Genomic DNA, 23,850 nt, shown 5'->3' on the forward strand with positions numbered 1-23,850 from the left:
CGCTCGCCACCTTCTCTCTCAACCACCACCATCTCTTCATGGCTTCTATCTCTTCCAGAAGACTTGCAAAGGAGCTCAACGAAATTCACGCACAGGGATGCCCAGTGGGTTCGTAGCTCGCCGACAACTTTGATTTGGGATCGCTCGTCTCAACGACACCCGCGTCGATTCAGGCATAGAACTCAAACAAGCTGATGACTTTGTAACCTGGAGGTTTAGTATAGAAGTCATGGGCGAATCGTTATACAAGGTCCGCAATCGACCCTACTACTTACTGCGACGAATGGCCATATATATATACTGAACAATTGCGCGCTCGCAGGGGGAGAAGCATCTACTACAGTTTCGCTTCGATCCTAGCTATCCCATCTCCTCTCCAGCGGTACAATTCGTGGTGGAGGATGGAAGGGAAGCACCTATACATCCAGTACGTGAACTAACTATTCGTATACGGCGTAAACAGCGAATACCAGGCTCATCGCATTGCTTATTTGCTCGTACAGCATGTTTACTCCAACGGTCATGTAGATATGCCCTGCTACTGTGTGTGTGCTGTCTGAGCTGAACCATAATGATTGCCAGATATGCGCGTCTATCCTGGGGAACGAATGGTCGCCCGTCTTGAGCGTAGTCGCTGTGTGCGTCACGCTTCAAAGCATGCTCGCTTCCTGCAAGGTATGCTGCGATATGCTTATGCTTCTCTCCGTGCCTGACGGGTTCGTGGATGTTATGCTTCTATAGAAGAAGGAACGGTAAGCCATGCTTGTAGATGATGCGGACGGGGTCCTGCTAACAATACCCCGCAGCCCGGTGGATAATGATAGATACGTGAAGAACGCCCCTGATAACCCTAAGAAGGTCTGTAGCCTTCTCCGGCGTCCCTGCCATTTCATATCTTCTGACAGACTATCTTAATAGACCCGCTTTCATTACGATGGTCCGTATCTTTTCCTTCGCTATCTACCCGCTACCGCAACTCGTGATTGAGCAACTGACGAACCGATTGTCCCTCTTAGATGATGAGTACGTCTTTCGCTATTGTTTCTTCTGTAGACTTGTCGATCTCACGGATTTGCAGCGTGTAGTAATTAATAATAAATCAATCCCAAGCTCGAGGAATAGTATACCCCGCTTGTGTATGTCTGTACTGAAGTGTGTTACTAGTGTTTGCTATCTATCATTTCAACATTGCTGTCATTCAATGAATACTGAAAACAAGTTGTCCATCTCCCGCAGGGCATAGCGTTTAAATATATTAAGCGTTAATATAAGAGATCGCATGATAATATTCGAGTGACTGGATTGATATTATTAGATAGGGCGTGCCATAGTACCCTAAAACTCAGTCGACTCTAACTCTAGTCGATAGCCCAGCAGATATTAAAAAAGACATGACCGGATATTATTTACCAAACATATATCCATCGAGGTTCCTGGCCATTCGGCGGTGTTCTCTCTCCGTGTCCCCCATCGATTCACTCTGTCTTGACCTTGGAACTATCGGCATCGACAACGTCACCAAGTCGCTGGCCAACTTTGACTTTTTGTCCTGGATGGACAGAGAATTCGAACGACTCGGGGGCTTCGAAGACGAGGACGATGGTGCTTCCCAGGCAGAAGCCACCCATCTCCTGCGCGGGGATAAGAGGTTGGCCGTTGAGGATGGGGGAGGCGGCTGAGTACACGGCTTCCGCGTAGGTACCGGGTGGAGGAGGTTTGCCACGAAGGTTGGTTCGGAGAGCCTGAGATGGTGTGTTAGTGAATGAGACCTATGGGTAGATGGAATGGAAGCGAATTATACCTGATCGAAGTTGACCTTGATGCTGCCAACGTTAGTGGCACCAACGGGGACCATGGAGAAGAACCCATATTTCCAGCGACCAAGTAAAGCTACCCGTTCATTAAGGACGAAGAGGTTCTCGAGACGTTTGGCCATGTATGGTGATACAGAGAAGAGTTCGCCTTATCAAGAGCAGCTGTGTTCAAATGGGTTATGTGGCATGAGGAGGAACGACTTACCAACAAAGTGTCTTCGTTTCTCGACTACCCAAGCCGTCGGGCTGTGGAAGCGATGATAATCACCAGGCGCAAGGTATATAACAGTGAAGAACAATTGATTCCCTGGCTTGACGGGTTTGCCTCCCATACTGCGTCTGCGATCCAACGCCGTCTTAACACCCATTTCCAGGGCCACAGACGCGTCGTGGGCGAGAGCATCCTTGAGGTCGCGGTCCGAATCAACCACAGACGCGTCAACTTGCTTCCCAAATTTCTTGGGCGGCGCATGCGGATCGCGAACCTCCTCGCTATCAGATTCCGAGCTGGGGGTTTGCGTACCCGAGTAGTCGGAGTTTCGTCTTGCCGGGCTTGAAGAAGGGGTCGACGATGTTGATGGTGAGGAGGTCCCGATGAGTTGGTCAAGGGTATATTCGATGCCATTGATGTCAGCGAATTCCTGGTCGTCTACTATCGACAAGTCGGGATCACGCATGGCTGGGACGTATACTGGGGGATGATCTTTGTCGATACCTAGAAGAGCGTCCAGCGAATATGTGATGCCTTTCACTTGTTCGACTTTATGGTCTGTTATGGCACCCAGGTGCAGTATGCGGCCATCAGCCGGGCTGACGAGGACAGCTGGATCCACGGGACGAGCACCGTCTTTGAGCTTCCTGTAGAAGAAGTCGCCTAGACTAACATATTGCGTCAAGTCATCAGAATGCTCGATTTCATCCAAGTCGCAGCCGAAAGCAAAGGAATAAAGGCGGAAACCAATGGGTCGGAACCAAACAGGAAGCTCTAGCGAGTTGACATATCCCCACACCCTTGACATATTTCTGAGGGGGAGGGCACCGAGGACGTGCACCTTTGCACTGTGGGTTAGCCATCACGCGCGACATGGAGTCGTGTGACACAGACCTGCCATGGGCCCTTGAGTTTGATGATCTCCATCCCATTTTCGTCGAGCTGTACCTCCTTTGATCGCCTTGACTTCCTCCGGTATTGCAAAGCGACCAAGAGCAATGCACCGACGGCGATGGGTAATGGATACCACTTCGTTGGCGTCTGTGTCCAGGCGTCCATTACTTTGCCTGATCGACGCACTTTCAGGGCGACCATCCAACGAATGCAACTGGTGAGCGGACGTACGGTATAGTGGCACGCCCTTAGCCATGGTACTCGTGTCAACGCCAGGACCATTCATGCTGCCGGGGTCACCCCCAGCGCTGCCCCTCGTACTCGAGTATGCACGTCGTATTTGCTTCCGGAAGCCATCCCCTCTGACCGTGCTGATCAAAGCTGAGGTCTTGTTCGTTCCATGAACCCAGCATCGCGCCAGTGTCGATGCCGTCGCTGTAGAGGCACTGAGAACTTTGGTGGCGGCGTGCAGTGGCTTTCTGCCATGGGTGAGTAGGCTTTTTCTAGAAATCAGCATAAGTTTCGTAATGGTCTATGAACTGTTCATGAAATGAGGGGAAATGGAGAGCAGGAGTATGGAGGAGCAGAGTAAAGTCGACTGTACGTACGACTCTCGGCGTGATAACTGTGCAGGACCCTGAAGGCGTGGGAATACTCCGAAATGTGTTCTCCGCACCATCATCTCTCAGCTGGTATATATTGATTGGTGGCGTCCACGAAAGTCGCTGCGGCGAGCGGTGAGGATACCCTAAATGGCGAGCTTGCGGCTCCCAGAGGAACATACAAGGGACATATGATGGGACACTCGAGCACGTGAGAAGGTGATCCAGTTCTCCTCAGCCTGGCTCCAAGCAGTCGCTTGCTGATGGATTTTGCAGTGAGCTATTTAAAAGGCTAGCATAGCAAACAGTCATGCCCAGAGGGCTGCACAGGACGAGCAGCATATCAGAAACGGAACAGAGCGCAACATGGGGAATAGGTCGATGCGTTCTCCATCGCCCAAGGCCGAAGTCGCGTACTGGCATCCTCCTCACAACCGCACCGACTGGGCGCAACTTCGATCGTTGAATCCGTATAGGCTTCTTTGGGGACGTCGTTTACTGCTCTTTGAACATTCTCTCAGAATATCGGGAGAAAGTCACATGACTCAGGGGTAATAGTGATCGGCGCCCACAGAAGAGCTTCTATCTCTATCTCTCTTTTGAGGGTGGGCACCGCAGCCCAAGCTCTACAGCCTACTCTCGTCATGCAGATATTCATGAGAAATGTCGCTTTCAAAGTGAAAGAAGACGATCTCAAACTCGCACTGGCCAACATCATCCACCGTCCACCATTCCCCCTCGAGACGAAGACCAATTTCCATGTCGAGTTATTTCGACAGCCAAGGAGCAACATTCACCGAGGCATAGGGCTGTTGACGCTTCCCAGTGCAGACATCGGCGAGCATTTTTTGGCTACGATGCATCGCCTCCCACTTTCCCTCCAGGGGAGGCAAATCCATTTCTGCAAGAGCACAAGAACACCTAATCAACCGCTCATCATCAAGGTAGCGACCTCTGAATGGGAAGATCCCATTCAGTTACAGCGGCAAAGGCAGCTGACCCGCGATAATTCTGCCCCGATCACCTTATCCGCCTTCTCGTTCGGTCGATTTTGCAGAGATGGCGTGTTTTCCCCAGAGGTCGATATGCAAGGGCGTGTATCTCAGGTCATATGTGATTTTGATACACGTCAACTGCAGTTGACAGTCCGCCATCCTGGGTTTACATGCATTGTGCACTACAACGCTTCGTCCGTCGCTGCGTTGGCCAATCCCCCAGGGACTCTAGGTGTGTTCATTGAAGCGGAAAACCCTCCCATCTTCAGTCGTCAAGCATTGTCGGAAGAGGAGCGGCCGCAACGACTCTCCTCCGTGAATGGGCTCCAAGAAATGCCGCCGGTCGCTAGAGCCATCCATCTATTATTTCGGTCTAATTACGAATTGCAAACGTTTAAAGGTCGATGTGTCATGCTTCATATAACTAGGCCCATCCCTCGATACATCCCGATTGAACCCCGCAATCTCTATGAAAGGCAGAAAAGGACGGCCCTTAACACATTACTCGGCCAGATCTCATTCCCCCTCGCTTTCGAAATAGAAAAGGCGATCTACAATGGGGCCTTAGACCCAACGGAAGTTATTGAAGGTTTGGGGGATGGGATCCTGGTGCTGAATGGCGAGCACAATACCGACGCTGGTCCAATTTTTAATTCCTTCGTCATGTCTTTAGGGAACCCCGGAATAGAAATGGTACCCATTGCGCGTCGCCCTCGCAGAAACCGACGGCAACGGGGAAAAAAGAAGCAAGTTGCCGGAGACCAAGAAGCAGTAAAAGAAACACTTGCCCAAAGATTAGCGGCAGAGACCGAGGCGTACATTGCCAGACAATACCAACCTCGTGGACGCTTGTCGGTCACTCCTGTGTCTGCAGGAATCTATCAATGCTACCACGTTATCATCACTCCCACTAGCAAGGTCCTTGAAGGCCCTCTACCCGATCAATCGAATAGCGTGCTTCGCCGGTTTGGAAACCACGAGTGCTTTCTACGAGTGTCTTTTCAGGATGAGATTCGTGCGAAGCCCAGGCGAGATCCCAGTCTATTGAGTACGTGAAGAATGCTATCTTCCGTCCAGCTCTTCTAATCTGTGCCTTCGCTAGTCGATGATCTGCTAGAGCTTCATTACAAACCATTCCTAGTAGAGGGAATCGAGGTCGCTGGCCAACACTATGAATTCCTAGGTTACTCTATGAGTGGGCTCAAAGAATACGGATTTTCGTTCGTCCGTAAATTCGAGTTTCAAGGAGCGCCCATGGATGCCCAGGAGATCAGAGAGGAACTGGTGAGTAGTAGAATATTCATTGCTATAACATGTGAACTTAGAGCCTTATTATTAAGGGTGACTTCTCACATATTCTGCATCGTCCTGCACTTCTGGGTGCTCGCTGGGCCCAGGCGTTCTCTTCCTCCGATCCATCGGTTGTTCTGGAGCCTGAAGAAATTCAACGCATTCCCGATCGTAAGTCGGCGACTGACTCTTTGTTTACGGATGGTTGCGGCACCATATCTCCTGCGCTCTGTCGCGCCGCTTGGAGGGAGTCGCAGAAGGGCAGACGGCGTTCGTCAAAACTGCGAAATATTCCCTCTGCCCTCCAATTTCGACTCGGTGGGGCCAAGGGGATTCTCGTACAAGACCCCAGGCTGACTGGTAGAGTTGTTTGCCTGCGCCCTTCGCAAATTAAGTTCGAGGGTTCGATGCGTTCTTTGGATATATCAACGACATCCGCGCGTCCGATAGCCGTTTATCTGAATAGAGCCATGATCGCCTTATTGGAGCACCACAAAGTTGATGTGGATTATATCTTCGAGCTACAGCAGACGGCCGTTGAAGAAGTTCAATCTATCAAGGATTCCCTCTCCTTCGCATCCGCCCTTTTCAATCAACATGGTTTGGGAGCGTCCTTCAAATTACCCTCTCTTTTCAGCAATATCTACAATATCCTCAATCTGGATATCCATCATGACCACGGCCTCAACCATCAGCTCATCATAACTTGCCTTCATTATGCTATCGTTCATCTTCTTCGGGATATCAAGCATCGAGCTCACATTCTCGTGCCGGGGTCGTACACCCTCATAGGAGTGTCTGATGAATGGGATTGCTTGGAGGAAGGGGAGATCTACGCTACCATTTACGATGAGCGTCGCGGCATAGAGGACCTGCCAATCGTTGGGAATGTTCTCATTACCAGGAGCCCCCAGATCCACCCTGGTGATCTACAAATGGTGACGGCAGTAAGGCGATCACGATTAGCACATCTGAGGAATGTCGTCGTCTTCTCATGCAAGTATGTGGTCTAGTCACAACCTATCGTGATGGTTATTGACCGCAGACGTAATCAGAGGCAACCGAAGCCTCCCATCTATGCTTGGAGGGGGCGACCTTGATGGTGACATTTATAATTTGATAGTAGACGTAGGTCAATCCTTGTGTCGGCAACACAGTATCTTGATGAACCCATCTCGCAGCCGAACCTACACCCCCCAAGTGGGCGGACTGCCACGGCCGGGGCTTATATTGGATTGGACAAGAAAGAAACTGACCACCCATGTACAGTAAGCGATGTCGCTGATTTCATTATCGATTTCGTGAGTGTTAAAAGTGATCTTGAGTTGAGATAATTATTGACGGGATGACCACAGATCAAGGCGGATGTGTTGGGCCAAATATCCATTCTTCACCTTCGCATTGCTGATATTGACGGCATCGACTGCGAAAAATGTCTCCTTCTGGCGGAGAAAGCATCCCACGCCGTAGACTTTCCGAAGACTGGGACTCCGGTTGATTTAAAATCACTGCCTCGACCTCCTGATGGTCTCAAGCCCGACTTTCTCTCTGGAGAGGGTGTCAATCCCGAGGCCAGAAATTACTACCTTAGCTCCAAGTTGCTAGGCCGGCTATACAGGAACGTACCAAAGGAACAGTACCATCCTAATAAGGATAAGATGCATGTTACAGACGGTGAAAGAATTGTGAATGCCATCAGGGGTTTGAGTCTTGTGGGGCTCGGTTTACAACCTATAGATGTCCTTCCGAACGAGGACGTTATCGGTGAAATGCAAGACATTCTGGAGGAATACTCAACGCAGCTTCATACAATCGCCAAGGCCCATTGTACGTCTAAACGGCCTTCCGATAGCCTTTCAGAAGCCGAGCTGGTCAGTGGAACGATTCAGGCTAAATGGGCGGATCATCGCCGACGACGCGAGGCTGTGGCAGCTATGAATCTACAAGTAAGTCGAGCTGCGAATAGCAATAGAAAGTGACTCAAATGATTTCATCTCGAAGACGCAAGACCTTACCACAGCTATCCGTCGTGAGCTCCGAGGGCCACCACCCCCGCGCCCTACTGACGGAAACACCGTGGCTGAAGACGATTCCGATGAAGAAGATTACGAGGACTGGACATTCCATGAAAACTTCGACGATCATGACGGTTTCTTCTACGATCAAGAATGGCATAGCCAGACGTTCACCAGAGCGCACGCAGCATTCATCGTCTCCCAAGAAGCGCTAGACGATGATCATTTTGCCTTTGGTCCATCTTCCTTCGGTCTGATAGCCCTTGGCGTCATGCTCGACATCGTAAAGGCCAGGCGGAAAGCCTTTATAACGTAGGCTACATTTCATCAGGTTTGATGGCGGATTTTGGGGTGATGATTGCACGAATACCAACCTGTGCGCGAGAAATGCAAATGATTGTTATTACAAATAGTCAAATGTACATCCTATGAGTATAATGAGAGACATAGTGAAAACCGTCGATAGCAGCCGGTATTCCAGTCAAAATTATCTACTGTACAATCATTGGGAAAAGTAGGACGACACATGTGTAAAGAGTCTCAGCGGCCGGCGCAGCAGCTACGTATGGGCTTGGCTGGTTCGGGAGTCTTCGCCGGAGCGTTGGAAGAAGCAACCTCGTCCCGAGGTATGGGTTGCGTATTGTCAGCAGCTAGGCTACTCTGATGTTCCCTACAGCTTCCGTTGCAGGCTTGGCCACAGCCGCATAGGCCGTTAGGGCACCCACAATTACCTCCGCAACACTCGAGCTTGGGAAGATTGACTAAGCCAAAAGCGACACCACGTTCGTCAGCCCCATGAGCCGTTGATGGATATACGGTAGTATTCATGGTGTCCAGCATGGCACTATTTCCGAACCTGCGACTAGACGGAGGTTGAGGTAATGATGCTGCACGGGCGAAGAATTGATCAATGATGCTCTTGCCGGAAGGACTGCTGCTGCCGGGGAGAGCAATCAGAGTGGGGTCGACGCAGTGGTTGCAGCTTTTGCCACAACAATCACCGGAAGCTTGCGGGCCAGGGTGTTCTTCACAGTCGGGGCAGGCACAAGTTAGGCCACACGTGCAGCCAGAGCCAGCCAATGAGGCTACCGCACTCAGTGGAGGCATGGTAGGGAACGAAGGTAGAGAAGTTGGGAAGGGGGTCGAAGGGAGCGGCGAGAAGATAGGAGGAAGTTCAAGTCTGGGTTGTATATCAGACACGACGTTCTTGACTCGTTTGTGGCCTAAAGCTGGCGGCGTAGATGGCCGAGACGCAATCCGTTTGGGTATCCCTTGACGCTTCCCTGATGTTGACGATGAACCGCCATCCGCAGTATCGCCGGGTCTACGCATAGCAGCGACGCGAGCAAGCGTGAGGAGGTTGGGTTCGAGGGGTTCAGTAGTGTCAGTAGTATCGTGCGTCCGTTCCCTTCCGCATTGGCACCCACGAGTACTCTTCGCCGAGCATTTACAGGGGTTTAGGAGATCCTCGACTGTTCATTCTGAGTCAGCGAAGCACCTTCCCAGTCATGGAGCTTTTGTGTACCTTTCTGGCGTATATCGGAGGGGGGTATTGCGCTCGACGCTTGAAAGATATCTTTCAGTCCATTGGGAAGAGCTGGTTCAATAGGAACAAAACGAGGCTTTGCTATTCACATCTGATCAGCTGGGGGATCGATCTGGTTATGGTTTAGACATACATTTGGTTCCTGATGAAGAGGCTTGGGCAGGCGCTCGTGACGGAGTAGCCTTGTCGTTGCAGGTGCACTTGGAGTGAACCCGGCGAGACTGGCGAAGCTCACGGCATTTCTCGCACTGGGAAACGGGCCTGCCCTTCTTCTTGACCTCAAATAATGGGCGATCTGGATGGGTGCATGATGAAGACCGGTGGCCTTTAATGCAGGATTCGCTTCATGGAGGAAACGAAGGAGTAAGCACTCCGCAGAGACTACAAACCTCGGAAGAATTGTTACCAGGCAAACTTCTTGTTATTGACGAAGACCTGTCAATACTGAGTTCAGTGAATACCATGGAGAGAAGGTAACAACGCACCATCAGCAACGACCACGATGCTCACGATGCTCAATGGGACTTGTGCAGCCAGAATTCGAGTTGGAGGAGAGAATATGAAGACAACCCTGAGGCAACATTTGTCGAATAAACGTGGGAATCCTGCAACAGCATTTTCCCATGTGCCTCGCCCATGATCTCACTTCGCCAGGTGGTCATTGGCTGAAGAAGGCTAGCAAGTTAACGAGAGGGTGCGGGAAATACGCGGGAGTACTGCATGGGTCGCAGCTGATGCATACCAGAGTGTGCGTGTGCAAAAAAGGTAAAGAAGCACCGAGCACCAGGGTTTCTCAGAAATCAGACTGGTGACATAAAACAAGTTGCAAACCTTATACTTATCGCAGACGCGAGGCTTTTCAATGGAGAGTAAGATGAATGACAATCCGGAGCATGAACACATCTTATCAGGCAAGGATCGCGCAGAACACAGGACCAAAAACAACAACAGGCGCCGAATACACACGCAGAGTCCGGACAATATGTGAATCCACGACGTACCTTGAACTTTCCCATGAATTTCTATAGACACAAATCAACTAAAGTAGGTAGGTGGTGAGGTGCTCACATATGTGACCGGGCACGGTCTAGTGCGATGGTGCTCTACAAGACTTGGGTTGTTAGCAATCACTTATGATGACAACACGTGGCGAGAGAGGGGTGTACGAGGGGGGAAATGTAACATGCAGCAGAGAGAGAGACGGAGAGGAAGAACAACAAGTACATGATGATTTTACATGGTCTACAGACATAGAAAATGCATGTTGCGGGGAATGATACAGGCAGGTATGACAAGGCAAAAAAACAAGTGTCCCGGGTTAGAAAACAACAGTGACGACCAATGGCCCAAATGAATAGGACAGAACAGAAAAATTAAGTGGTACAGCTAATTGAAATATGCGATTTAAGTGGGTTTATATCAAGCATCCAAAAATAGGGGAAACGGAAGAAGGTTCTAACCAAGGGATCACATACGAGGCGATGGAGGCAGCGACTCGTCGTTTCCGCCGGCACTCCATGTCTATTGATTGACTTTTCTGGTGTTTTCGACTTGACGTCTTCTCGCTAGCTATTTCTGTTGCGTTCAACTAAGTAGGGCATTCTATCAATATCTTGGATCAAGCTATGGACGTACTCACCTCGTATTCCCATCGGAGCCTGTCTGCTTGCGCTTGATGCTGGGCCGCTTTGACAACGATATTCCGCCTTTCTTATCTTCCTTGAGCAACTCCGTGGGGCTGGCACCGCGCTTCCCTGTCGATGGCGAAGATATCATGCTCGGGAGATGGGCCGTCGTTTGTCGCACTGGTGTCACCGGGACAGGAGGGAGTACGCTCATCGCCTTGCCGTTTCCACTTTCCTCATTCGGGCTGATACTACCACTGCCTGTGCCGCTTCCGCTGCCACTCCTGCTGCTTCGTTCAGCCATAATTCCTTTCGCCCGCTCCCTCTCCTCATCCACTATCATCAACGCGCCTTCAATGATTGCGGCGTGCACGAACACATACTGTCTCAAACTCTGACACAGACTCATCCTCTGCTCCCTCATATCTTGCACAACTTCGCAGATAGGATCCTCGAACGAGCTCAACGCCGCGGGCGAAAACTTGCCATGCAGCGGGCGTGGCTCTTTGTAGTCCACCGTAGTCGCACGCGCGGATGCCTTCCCAGCGCTTGCACTCAATGACGGAGGTGTCGATCTTGAACGAGATCCAGGCGGAGAAGTCGACTCGGGACGCGAATCCGAAACGCTGTCATCCTTCAGCCTAAAAGGCTGAATGGCCTTCATATCTGCACCTCTTTCACCAATCCTACCCCTCCGTTCATCACCCACCCACACGTTGTCCCCGCTAGCCACACTCGCACCCATTCCTCCGTACATGCTGTATACACTCGAGCCATCCACATCCAAGACTCTCCCCAGCCTGCTCGCGACGCTCCCGTATTGCGCATCGCTCGTCCCTGAGGCAGATGGGGATAGAGATAGGGAACGAGAAGGTGGTCGTTCTTCCTCTGACGATAGAACTGACGTCGCGCGTACACCACGGACTGTCATCAATGCCGGGTTACCACCAGAGAAGCCCGCATCAATCCCACCACTACGGATAGGATGTCCGAACTTGGGTGGCAGGGTCATCGCTGGCGCTGACCGACTTTCCTCGCTAGGCCATGGAACTGATTTTGGCCCATCCGCAGCTAAAAGGCCTCCTCTAATCCTGCTGCCAGGAACGTTCCTGCCGCTCTCGCCTTCGAGGGTACCTTTGCCTTTGCTACTGTGGGGGATTGCAACAGCGATGGCGGCAGGCGCCCCAAGCGGAGAAGGTCCAATCCCCGCCGCACTGTTGCCTGCTGGTTTCACACCACTCGCCCAAGCTCCACCAATAGCACCCATCGTATGTGAGTTCGAGGCCTGGCCCATCAACTTCGCCGTGTTCGCTCCGGATGCCGTGTTCGCAATCTCCTTCTTCGGAATCGGATCGGTGGTATCAGCAACACGCCCCCCTACACCTGCGAATTCTAAATGTGTGTGGTCACGATTAAAGAAACGATCGGTCAGTGCGAATTGAATGAGAAAAGAAAAAATGCCTCACGATCGCTCCCCGGTGAACTTGGTGATGCAGACGGTGCCAACTTGCTCGCTGCAAGTTCGCCGCTGCCTGGACTGCTGCTTCCGCCAATTCTAGTGCTCCTCTTGTCGGCGCCATGGTCTTTTCCAGGGGAGGACGAATGCTGCAAAGATCCAGTTCCTGCTGACGCGGGGCCAGAACCAGTACTAACAGAGGTAGCAAGTGACGTTGAGGTGCCACTGCCCACCTCCGATCCGTAACGATGGCTGCGAGAACTGCTCTGATGACGATGTCCTCGATGGCCGAATCCGAACGAGTCCTCTGAACTTGACGATCCAGAAGTGAAGACGCCAGCACCGAAACTTCTAGCTACGGCCCCTTCAGGACTTTCACCTCCAACCTTAAGCAACCTTACGTCGGCGGCGGCGATATTTGGCGGCGAGGCGCTTTGCGATAACGAGTTCGAGCCGTCATCCAGGACCATTGCATCGCCGGCGTCCATAGCGGCACTGGTCTCGTCCAATACGGTCTCTGCCCACTTTCTCGTACTGGCTTTTTGCTCTTCTCCACGGGAGGGATCATGCGAGGAAGATCGATCATGTCCGGACATACCCACCATCAAATCGTCGTCGTCAACGTCATCCTCGTCCACCTCCATGGACATCTGCATGGGCGTCTTCAGTAAATCTCTGTCTCCTCCAACAACGTACGGAACATGCACCACCAACCCTCTACCAGCTTCGACTAGATTGCCCTTCCCCCGGACCTTCTTCGCCTTCTTCAGTTCCCTGGCGCCCGGAGCATCGTGGCCGTAACTGGTTTCTCCAGAAATTTCGTCGTCGTCTCCAGCAGTCATGGTTATGGGAACTGTCCCACCCATCTTCATCCCAGATGCGTCGACATCAACAATCGCCTCGCTGCTATTGTTGTGGATTCCAGTGGCCTCGCTAGGACTTCCGTCAACATCCATCTTATCCTCATATCCGGCACTTCCGTCCGCAACGTTACCGCTTCCGCTACCACTTCTGCCACTCCTACTCCCGCTTCCTCCAGCGCTCGCACCTGTGCTAGCCCCTCGCTCCCCGCCAGCGCTTTCTGATTCGGGTGTTCCACGGGTCCTCCTACTCCCGCTCGCACTACCGCTCAAAGCACTCGCACTGGCATCCCCGCTACTAGTACCCATCACATTTCCAATAACCCCACTACTCAATGATCCATAGACCCGCTTTCGCATCTCCCGCCGAATCCCGTCGAGAATCGCGTCCACAGCGATAAACCCACCCGTGCGACCAACGCCAGCGGAGCAGTGCAGTAGCACCGGGACGCGTTCTCCCTTAGCATGCTTGACTATCCCGGTCCATTCGTCCACATCGTCGTCAGACGAAGACGAAGATAGGGTTCCTAGACTCTGCTGGTCGCTGCTAATGGACTTCGAAGCTCCGCCTCCACTCTTCAACTTAGCGATGACTTCCGCACGAGTGGCCTTCTTTTCGTGTCGCTTCTTCTCGAGGAGCTCTTCTTCGCGTTGGAGTCGATCACGCTTCGTCTCTTCCACTGCGTTCTCAACTTCCCAGATCAAACTCAGGACGTCTCGGGGGTCGTCCGGCACATTCATGTCAGGCCATTCCAGAAATTGCAGCTGGATGATGCGCCGAGTGCCAGCACGCGGATATTTGGTGTGTCGTAGCTCGAATTCTCTGCGAATGGTGGACTGTTTGGGAGACTTTGGACGATTCGTGCCTATGGGAGAGGACGAAGGTCCTGCAACGGAGGCAGCCGCTGCATCGAAAGGATTGCTTGGCGTAGAAGAAGGGTCTACTTCACCTCCTTCTTTCCCCGATTCGGATATTAGCTTTAGTCGCAATGGACCAAAGCGCTCCTCTGCCCAATACGCCCCACACTTTATCATCCCGCCCTCGATGCGCCTCGTAAGCATGACTATAACGTGCACATTTTGCTCCCATACAAGCCTGTAGGCGGGGGTCATTGAACACATCGACAACCGGGGAAATATGGAACTTACGTCCAGAAGTCCTTGTACGTTGCAGGAAGCGGGCCTTGCGTTGCTATGTATTGCTTGGTAGTGCCGAGAGGCTGGACGTACGAGGCATTGACATAGTCGTCGTACTCGGATTCGGCGTCTGCGTCTGATGAGGGAGCGGGAGAGACGACAGGAATATTTGGGGTGAATGGGATGCCTGGGGTAATATTGTTGATGGGGAAAGAAAATTGTGAAGGGAAACCTGTGAAACCACCGTATGCGTAAGGGGTTTGTGGAAGCGTGGAGTTCGAAGAGGAAGGGAAATGGAGGGATGAGACGAACGAGGCGATTTGTGAAGGGGGGCGAGGGGAACGCGGCGGTATTACGCTGGAGACTGCGCCGGCTAATGTGTTGCTGGCGTTATTACCGCTTGGCGGATGCAGGGGGCGGGGTGCGATGAGGAGATTATTCGTGGTGTGAAGAGGAAGAGAAACGGGAGGTCCATCCTGAGAAAGGCCACTGGTGGATTGGAAGAAAGGAGGGTATCTTCCGCCTGGAGTGCCGACGTACGGGGGAGAAGAAATGGCCCGCTTGCGGCGGTATCGTTGGTGCAAGCGAACGCGAGCGTGTTCGAAAGGCCATATGTGGCGATATCTGGGGTGGTGATGAGCGAGAGATAACAAGGTGTGAGAAGATAGAAGGGGATGGAACAAATGTCTATTCGAGAGAAGGAGAACGATGGAATGTGGGGGAAGATGGACCGCGTGGCAAAAGAAAACAAGGAAGTGGTACGTACCTATTCTTCGCGCCCTTTTCGACGCCTGCGGTGATACTGAACGGAAAATCTCCGTCTAGTTTAGGTTCATGAATCGAGGAGAGAGAATCATGGCCGAGAGTTACAGCTCGTTCTCTGAGGTTTTCGTCGACTTCGACTTCGTGGTGGATTTCCGAGCGTTTTCCTTTGTCCGCGTGTTCGCCGACAGTCGTTTCGCTTTCCTTGGAATGATGTTCCATCACTCCCATTAAGCGACGCTGTTCAGCTAGTTCGATGCGATAAAATTGCATCGCGAGGGCTTCTGTGCCTTCATCTACATCTGCAGGGTCGGGATCTGCTGCTGGAGAGAGTAGAGGTAGACGGGGCGAAGGAAATTCGACGTCCGAGTCCGAGCCACTGGATGGGAAGACGTCAGTGACTGTACGAGCAGATCTCGCGGAGAGTCCTGGTGGCGTGCGGGCTTCTGCCTTGCGAGCAATATCTTGGAGCCACCGAAAAGGCAGCTCATGGATGCGTTGGCGGATGCGACGTGGTAGACGAAGAGGAATGCGCTCTGTGATTCCGTGCGATAGTTCAACGTTCTGACGAATGGTGTCAAAGAAGGGGTTATACGCCGGCTGCGCTGGAAGGGTTGTCGGTGGATTTGAGATCGTAGCTGACGGCTGCGGCGTAGGGTTGTTGAAGGGGAATGAAAGGGAGAGCGAAGAATTAGGGTGTGCCCGAGCTGGCTGTGGTTGCGACAGAGACAGAGATGGAATACCCGAGGCCCGAAGACGAGCAGAGAGAGTCGATCGAGGCTGAGGACGCTGGGGCGACATTGCGGCTGTTGTCGATGCCGCAGAGAAGGCGGAAGCTGGGAGTCTGGCGCGTAACAGTGGCTGCTGCTGATCGTCCTCTTCGGCGTCGGTTTCTGGCGGAGGCGGGTTGTTATCGATTAGGTGAGGCTGTTCGCGCCATACTGCCTGAAACCCGCCCTGGACCCATGCGAGTTCACCAGTGAAATGCACGGGGTCGTTGCGGAATTTCCTGAGCAAGCCGTGGATGTTTGAATGGTCTGGGATGGCGGCGGAATCTGTGTCGTAGACGATGATACGGGCAGCGGTGTGCCAGCGAGTGAAGCGGGATCTGGCGGTCGATGCAGGCAGCATGGCCGCGAGCTTGTCGAGGGAGAACATGGGGCGCTTGAGCAGGGTGGACGGGACCGACAGCGACAAGGCTCGTGGCAACCTGGCATTTGCGTATGCAGCATGGGGACGGATGTCGACGACGAGGGTGGTGGGATTGTCGAGCCACTGAGAAAGGGATGAGGGACTCACTGGGGTAAATGTATGCGCCGAGGGGGCTGTGTGTGGCGACGAGGACGGGGGCATGGGGGATGTGGCGGACGACGAGGAAGGCAGGAGTCGGGCGGTAAGGAGGGAGGGAGGAAGCGATGCGGACGATGGGGCGGGGTTGTTGAATCGGTGGTTGATGGCGTCTGCGAACGTGCGAACATTGTCTCCGCCGCGCTGCTGGTTCGCGGACGGTTGATTCACTGCCGAAAAGAAATCGTCGACGTTGCTCATGGTGGTCCAGCTGCACAAAAACGCGGATTATTCTTTGCCATACTATTTCCTTCCCTCTGACGTCATCCTTCTAGACACGCCCATCATTCTACCACATTCCATCGTCCTCCCATTGGTCGATCTCTTTCCCCCGCCGACCCCTTTTGGAAATCTTCATCTCTCGCTTTCCATCGCAATTCCATGAACCGCAATCACTGGTTTGCTTCCGCCCGGTTCATCGGTAGGCCCATATAGGCATGCTATTGTAAGGTATGCCAAATATCATATATCTGCTAGCCTAAATGTCAGGGCCCCAGTTGATTATCCACAGCAATAATCACTTACATGCAACTGGTTTCAGGAGAAAGGGGTCAGTAAATACAATTGAGCACACTGACATCTCATTGATGAATAATTTGCCATCAAAGTCATTGTACTCATTGAATAGCACTCTACAATGAGCCTAGTAGACATCTTTTATTTTCAATGGACTCACGAAGCTTGCTACAAATATTTTCTCAGTGGATGTGCCAAAGGGGTAGTCACACAGAACCAGGTCACACAGTTACCTTGCTTGAAAAGCTAGGTCCCCTGTGTTGGAACCGACCCATATTTGGAACAAATGGCAGATTACTTGTGTCTGTTTGGCTACGCACGTGCTATTCAGCTCCTACGGTCTAGTTTGAGCGTTCGGCGGTGCTGCCCGCATCAGTTTAGGTCTTTCAGTCTCATCTGTGCCATCTGGAAGCGTGTCACACTACTCCGCTTCGTCCGCAGACGTGTTGAGGTTCTCAGTTCGTTTCTGTCCAAAAAAACTTTATACATTCGCTACTGTACAGTATATAGATCCTCGTCACGCTGCCTGCGCCTTTCTAGCTGTTGTTCAATGTATATATACCGATTTGGCATGGTATGCGCCTTCATAGCTGTCATGCAATATTGTTCAATTGTAAGTATGGTCGTACTTCTGTTATAGTCTGACGTTTTCCTTTCTTTTCATACAACGATCTTTCCTTATCTTATCAGGCACGTGATGTATTATACAAGCATGTCCACTTACGATACTCTACTTACATCACCCGGGCCATCTTACTAATAGTCTCAGTCAGTGCCTTGCCGCTGCTGTAAGGGCAACCTCAAGATGGCCGCACAGCGCAAGCCTAGCAGAGGGAGAATCCAAAGGTAATGAATAAGACTAACTACAATACATGAGAGAACTGCTCACCTAGCAGAGGGAGAATCCAAAGAGAACAGGATAAGGATTCTCCACGCTAGGAAGCGAAGTATATACTGTAGTAGCGTGGGAGGAATGAAGGGTAACTGTACAGTACACCAGCCACAGGTACGAACAAATATCACAAGGTACGAGGAAACATGTGATAATGAAGTGGAAGGGGAATGTACAGGAGTCGTGCCAGCGACCTGGGGAAGTAAGGGCGAAGAGTAATGAAGCGGGGAAGGAGGACAGAGGTAACCCAGATGAGCCCCAAAGTGTATAGACAAGTCCAAGCAAGTCCAAAGTGTCCAAAGTGTGGGAAGACTCCGGAGTCATTGGACATGGCTCGGATGCGTAAGGGGTGGGCGGAAAGGAAATGGGAAGGAAAGGGAACAAAAGGGAAAAAAAGGGAACAAAGGGGAACAAAGGGAATGTAGGTAAGAGTCCATGGGATGAAGGAAAGGAGAGAAAATAGGAGTGTCCCCTTACACTATGTGCCCATCTCCATTTCCCTTAGAATGCACAATACCCTGGCACCACTGAACCTGGAATCAATGCTAGACTGTGGAGCATCGGATTCATTCATAGACCAGGGGTTCGTCAAGAAAAACAACATAAAAACAAAAAAACTAGCAAACCTGGCAGTCATCAGGAATGCGGATGGCACATCCAACAACACAGGGAAAGTGACAGAGAAGGTAGAGATACAAATGCTGTTCAGAGGACACCTGGAAGTCATGGTGTTCTACGTGACCAGCCTAGGAAACATCAATGTAATCTTAGGGTTAACCTGGCTGAAGAAGCACAACCTGGAGATTTACTGGAAGACAGGAGAGGTAGTCATGTTGCGATGCCCGAGGCAGTGTCTAAACTACCAGGACAAGCTAGGACAGAATATGCGTGGAACAACCCCGAAGGGAAGAACACTCAGAGGACGATATGAATGGACAAAAGCGGTGGGATTGCGAGGGTGAACGTATAAGTAGTGAGACAAGCAGGAAGTGAGTATGTATGTGCAGGGTCGCAGCTATATATATGGCAAGTCACATTATGCACGAGAGTGAACAGGGGAAAAGGGGCTAGGAGAGTAGGTGGTAAGCCAATGCTTACAATGCGAGCAGAGCCGTATCCGGGAGAGGACGAGTCAGAGGAAGACGTGGAGGAGGCAGGAGAAGTACTGAAACCCAAGCTGGGCTTGAGGAACATATCAGTGGCGGGAGTAAGGCAGTGGAACCGCCTCAGAAGTGGATACCTGCATGAACTGGACGATCTGACTAATGCACTCTAATTGCCTTGGTAACAATCACTAATGATGTGTTGATGCAATCAATCAATAATATGTAATGATTTACGCTCTATTGACTCTTTGTGTCTATTACTCTAGACATGTATGGAAAATGACCATCCCAGGTTCCCACAGGTACTGTTCTGCGCGAGGCGTGAATATAGGTGTCCACTAAATCGCATCCGAATTTGATTAGCTCCGGAGCAGCTTGGGAACATGCCAGACATCATTCTAATGATGGCTCCATGTTTTATTTTTGCTGCTTTTGCTTCCCTGCTGAGACCGAGGCGTTCCGGTGCCTGTTCCGGCCGTCACAATAGAGGTCAATAGACGTACTAATGGGGCGCTGAAGGTGGGAACGTTGCATTGACCGTGGGAGTCGTGCGCTTGTAATATATGTACAGATTGCTAAACAGTGCTTGCGCACTTTTAGCAATGCTGTCAACACCAGTCATCCCATGATGACCTGGGTCGTCCCAATGGGTGTTGGCAGTGTCTATGGGTGGTCCCCAATGCATGGGAACCGGGCGCTTAGTATAGCTCAATTTTGTTATACATTTGTACAACAAGTGTGCACATCACTTCAACAGCGAGCTCTATTGATGGGTGCATTTGTAACTATTCGAAAGTGACTCATAGTATATGTAGTGTTTTGGAGTTGATTGAATGTGGCAAGTAGGGAACAGGCTCCCGAATGTAGATCCATATGATATTGCTAGCAACCACAGTAAGGTTAGTCCGGTATAGCTACGGACAGCCTCCGTACGTCAATGTCAGATAGTACTCTATGTGGAGAAACTTTAGCGTGGTTGATAGATGCAGACATAGAGTATATATACAGGCTAAATAACTGACCATTCACCAAAGGTGCCGAATAGCGAAATACTTCCTTGTATCTAGCTTTATCATTGGCATCACGAGGTTGTGTATCTCTCAGAGTTGACGAAGACATGTTGTATTTGTATACACTCGTCTTTCCATAAACTGTTCCGACGTCCGTGCCATCCAGTGGACACCACTGGAGCAGATGTGGTGTCGTACTCGACGGAAACCGATACAGTGTTGAGACATCTTTTGCTTGGACACTGTCTTGAGACCATCTGAGTCGACTGGAGCCATAGACTGGCGAGCTTTGTTACAACTAATCTTTTGTCGTATTTGCCTATTATGGTATGCTTATGTCATGTCACACGCTTCGGATTGGGTTCCCAGTGCTTAAGCAGGGTGATTTCACCCTGCTTAAGCGCCCAACAACAAGGTAAGGGGTTGGTTGGGTATGTCATGGCTGCAGGCACCAGACTTACCCTTGAATCGGGGCTCATTGATGCCGCAAAAACGAGAGAAATTGGGACCTCACTATTGTGGTGAACACTGAATGTTATCTTTACATAGAAGAAATGTAAATGGACTCGAAGGATTGAAACGACAAGGCGGACCTAGATAGCCCCCAATCTAGCGGATCCGTATTAACCACATGTCATCCAGTCTTCTCTCGCTGTCTTTGTGTGACCAGCTGGTCTGCTGGGCATCCTTGATAATGAGCAACTTCCTCAAGTCCACTGGTCCGCTTCCGATGATGTGTGGGTGCTCGGCTTCTACGGCCGGGGATACAACACCGTCAGAGCGAGTGTCACCAAGTTGCCTCGAAGGAATGATGCTGATTTTACAAGCTCGCGGCACGTAGAGGGAGATTGCAGCATTTGCAATACAGAAGCCGGTGCAGGTCTTGATTACTTGGAAGTGGGATGGACGTAAGTTGCTCCATCGTCGTTGTTTGGCATTTCCATAATGATGTCCGCTCTTGTTACTTGGCCCATTCCCATTGCCCTTGTAGTATCCAACCTTTGTGTTGCCTCGCTAACCAACCAACTCATCCATCGTCTTTGACAGGCCGCAGCCGCAGACACCCACTGGCGTTGTCCGCCCTTCCTGCACAGTAAGTGGAGAAGTCATCCACTCTTGTGCTTGCCTTTCATTGTATGTTGGTTTCGTTGCCACAGCGTGGCTGCTGGATGCGGTGGGGGAAGCAGTAGGGCTCCCTCACTATTGCGCCTCCAACTTTGCCGTTTGACGCTGGACGACACAGGAACATTTAGGGCGGTGAGGTTGGCGATCTAATGGATGTAGAGTAGATGGCCCTTCTTTGAAGCAAGCACGGAGATGACTACACTGACATGTCCTTCAGATGCGGGAGTTGTGGTAGACGAGGCGTGCTGTTGTTCGCCGGTCATGGGTACACGAGAGCTCGGGTGGCTTGCTGGTTCATTCGTATTGGTCGATTAACCTTTGGGGCCGGGTTTGCGTGTGAGTCGCGCTTGAATGTGCGTCAGTTTTCGTTAATGCGTGCGACGGGTTACTTACTGAGTCTCCTTCCCAATTTTCCTCGCCCTTGGGGTTATTCGTAGCGGGTAGGCTGTGCAAGAACGTTGAGTTGGCGACTTGAGAGCGGGGCGGGGAGGATGCCACGTTTCATGGACGACTGACGTCCTCCTGTTTGCTGGCCGTTTCGCGTATGTGCAAGGTGATATCTACGTTACTAGTAACAAGTATGTACAACAAAATGTAAAACTACATGTAAATATTGCTAGGCAGAGTGAGTAACGGATGTCACGAATGAAATAAGGGTCAACTCACAATAAAACGCAAGTCATTTTCGCTTTGATTGGGGCGCCGTGGTAGTAGAGACCGGTGCCTTCACGAACATATTGTTCGGTTACATAGATGTGTACTGTCACCACACCACGTTTTCGTCGGTATTCCCGGAGGGTGATGTGAGGAATTCGATCCGAGTTGCTTGAATGGCACTCGCGGCTATAGACAAGTAAGTGTTAAACTATAGGCTATTATAGTTTGATCAGAAGCTTGTAGAAGCGTCCTAATGCACTCTAATTGCCTTGGTAACAATCACTAATGATGTTGATGCAATCAATCAATAATATGTAATGATTTGCGCTCTATTGACTCTTTGTGTCTATTACTCTAGACATGTAAGGAAAATGACCATCCTAGGTTCCCACGGGTACTGTTCTGCGCGAGGCGTGAATATAGGTGTCCACTAAATCGCGTCGGAATTTGATTAGCTCCGGAGCAGCTTGGGAACATGCCAGACATCATTCTAATGATGGCTCCATGTTTCATTTTTGCTCCTTTTGCTTCCCTGCTGAGACCGAGGCGTTCCGGTGCCTGTTCCGGCCGTCACAATAGAGGTCAATAGACGTACTAATGGGGCGCTGAAGGTGGGAACGTTGCCTTGACCGTGGGAGTCGTGCGCTTGTAATGTATGTACAGATTGCTAAACAGTGCTTGCGCACTTTTAGCAATTCTGTCAACACCAGTCATCCCATGATGACCTGGGTCGTCCCAATGGGTGTTGGCAGTGTCTATGGGTGGTCCCCAATGCGTGGGAACCGGGCGCTTAGTATAGCGCAACTTTGTTATACATTTGTACAACAAGTGTGCACATCATTTCAACACAACCCCCTAATGCAACACTTGGTGAACCCACGTATTGGGGCACCCACAAACAACACCCTGGCCCAATACGTCCTCCTATCCCACCAATCCCATCATCTCCCTCAACTTTTCCACTTGTGGCTTGGCCAGTGCTTTGGTGAGCAGGTCCGCGGGCATTTCTTCTGTTTGAAGATAGACTGGCTGGATGCGCTTGCAATCACCCTGATCGCGTAACCAAAAGAAGCTCAAGTCCAGTTGCTTCATTCTGCCATGGTGTTTGGGGTTCTTTGACACTCTAATCGCTGACTGGTTGTCCATGTACAGCGTGGATGGTGAAGTTGGCTTGTAACCAATTTCGGAGAGGAGATTCTTCATCCAGCATATCTCTTTACCAGCAGCAACCCCAGCAACATACTCGGCTTCAGTGGTCGATAGAACAACCATCTGTTGCGCTTCACTGCTTCAGCAGACCGCTCCCAGCCCAATCTTAACCAAATAACCACTTGTAGACCGCCCTGTCCCTTTATCACCACCATAGTCTGCATCACTGTACGTGACGAAGATTTCATCTCCTATGGCAGGATCACGTCCATATACCAATTTCATATCCATCGTGCCCTTCACATAGCGTAGCAGGTGCTTTACAGCCTTCCAGTGGATCATGCTAACAGGTTATGGGCCCTGAGCTCTAACTTGACAACACTGATTGATTGTTCCTGCATTATTGAATTGCTGCCTATTGTTATACTGGGGGTTTATTGTGATTGATCTAGTGACTCATTGAGTACTGATCTCGCATTTTGGCCTATTGGAGCTTATTGAAAGTCACAACAAGACTATAACATTGTTATTGATAGTCACTACAGGACTCTAAGCTGTTATTGATAGTCATCACAGGACTCTAAGCTGTCATTCATAGTCATCACAGGACTATAAATTGTATTGTTGCACTATGTCTACTAGTTCTAGCTCAGATAATGGGGTCAAGGTGAAGCCACTGACCAACTCCAACTATCAGGAGTGGTGTGGTGAAGCCAAAGCCTATCTGATGCGACTGGGGCTGTGGAGACTAGTGTCTGGGAGGGAATCTAAACCTTCAGACAAGGCTGAGCTGACCAAATGGGAGGCACAAGCTGAAAAGGCTGCTGGGGAGATTTACCTG

At 50.9% G+C, this 23,850-nt stretch overlaps 6 protein-coding genes across 6 annotated transcripts; 2 read left to right on the forward strand and 4 right to left on the reverse strand.

The window, feature by feature from the left end:
• Nucleotides 1-38: 38 nt before the first annotated feature.
• PC9H_004194 (uncharacterized protein) lies at nucleotides 39-987 on the forward strand (the record flags this gene model as incomplete). The annotated part of the gene is made up of 8 exons (XM_036773781.1): nucleotides 39-108; nucleotides 174-250; nucleotides 323-427; nucleotides 504-524; nucleotides 583-675; nucleotides 742-752; nucleotides 807-858; nucleotides 919-987. The coding sequence occupies 8 exons, from the start codon at nucleotides 39-41 to the stop codon at nucleotides 985-987; spliced, it is 498 nt and encodes a 165-aa protein (XP_036635254.1).
• Nucleotides 988-1,475: 488 nt separating this feature from the next.
• Nucleotides 1,476-3,175, reverse strand: PSD1 (phosphatidylserine decarboxylase 1; the record flags this gene model as incomplete). The annotated part of the gene is made up of 6 exons (XM_036773782.1): nucleotides 1,476-1,742; nucleotides 1,802-1,962; nucleotides 2,020-2,306; nucleotides 2,385-2,866; nucleotides 2,920-3,092; nucleotides 3,151-3,175. The coding sequence occupies 6 exons, from the start codon at nucleotides 3,173-3,175 to the stop codon at nucleotides 1,476-1,478; spliced, it is 1,395 nt and encodes a 464-aa protein (XP_036635255.1).
• A 990-nt stretch (nucleotides 3,176-4,165) lies between these two features.
• PC9H_004196 (uncharacterized protein) lies at nucleotides 4,166-8,137 on the forward strand (the record flags this gene model as incomplete). Its single annotated transcript, XM_036773783.1, has 7 exons — nucleotides 4,166-5,564; nucleotides 5,619-5,800; nucleotides 5,857-6,806; nucleotides 6,862-6,934; nucleotides 6,988-7,107; nucleotides 7,162-7,752; nucleotides 7,808-8,137. 7 exons carry the CDS (start codon nucleotides 4,166-4,168, stop codon nucleotides 8,135-8,137), a joined length of 3,645 nt encoding a protein of 1,214 aa, XP_036635256.1.
• Nucleotides 8,138-8,361: 224 nt separating this feature from the next.
• PC9H_004197 (uncharacterized protein) lies at nucleotides 8,362-9,855 on the reverse strand (the record flags this gene model as incomplete). The annotated part of the gene is made up of 5 exons (XM_036773784.1): nucleotides 8,362-9,293; nucleotides 9,347-9,448; nucleotides 9,501-9,709; nucleotides 9,774-9,802; nucleotides 9,853-9,855. 5 exons carry the CDS (start codon nucleotides 9,853-9,855, stop codon nucleotides 8,362-8,364), a joined length of 1,275 nt encoding a protein of 424 aa, XP_036635257.1.
• A 1,147-nt stretch (nucleotides 9,856-11,002) lies between these two features.
• On the reverse strand, nucleotides 11,003-16,755 carry PC9H_004198 (uncharacterized protein; the record flags this gene model as incomplete). The annotated part of the gene is made up of 6 exons (XM_036773785.1): nucleotides 11,003-12,375; nucleotides 12,459-12,597; nucleotides 12,646-14,404; nucleotides 14,458-14,632; nucleotides 14,986-15,005; nucleotides 15,212-16,755. 6 exons carry the CDS (start codon nucleotides 16,753-16,755, stop codon nucleotides 11,003-11,005), a joined length of 5,010 nt encoding a protein of 1,669 aa, XP_036635258.1.
• Nucleotides 16,756-21,184: 4,429 nt separating this feature from the next.
• Nucleotides 21,185-21,466, reverse strand: PC9H_004199 (uncharacterized protein; the record flags this gene model as incomplete). The annotated part of the gene is made up of 2 exons (XM_036773786.1): nucleotides 21,185-21,349; nucleotides 21,410-21,466. The coding sequence occupies 2 exons, from the start codon at nucleotides 21,464-21,466 to the stop codon at nucleotides 21,185-21,187; spliced, it is 222 nt and encodes a 73-aa protein (XP_036635259.1).
• Nucleotides 21,467-23,850: the final 2,384 nt, after the last annotated feature.

This window comes from Pleurotus ostreatus (genome assembly GCF_014466165.1).
Source record: "Pleurotus ostreatus strain PC9 chromosome Unknown scaffold_2, whole genome shotgun sequence".
Classification (NCBI taxonomy): domain Eukaryota; kingdom Fungi; phylum Basidiomycota; class Agaricomycetes; order Agaricales; family Pleurotaceae; genus Pleurotus; species Pleurotus ostreatus.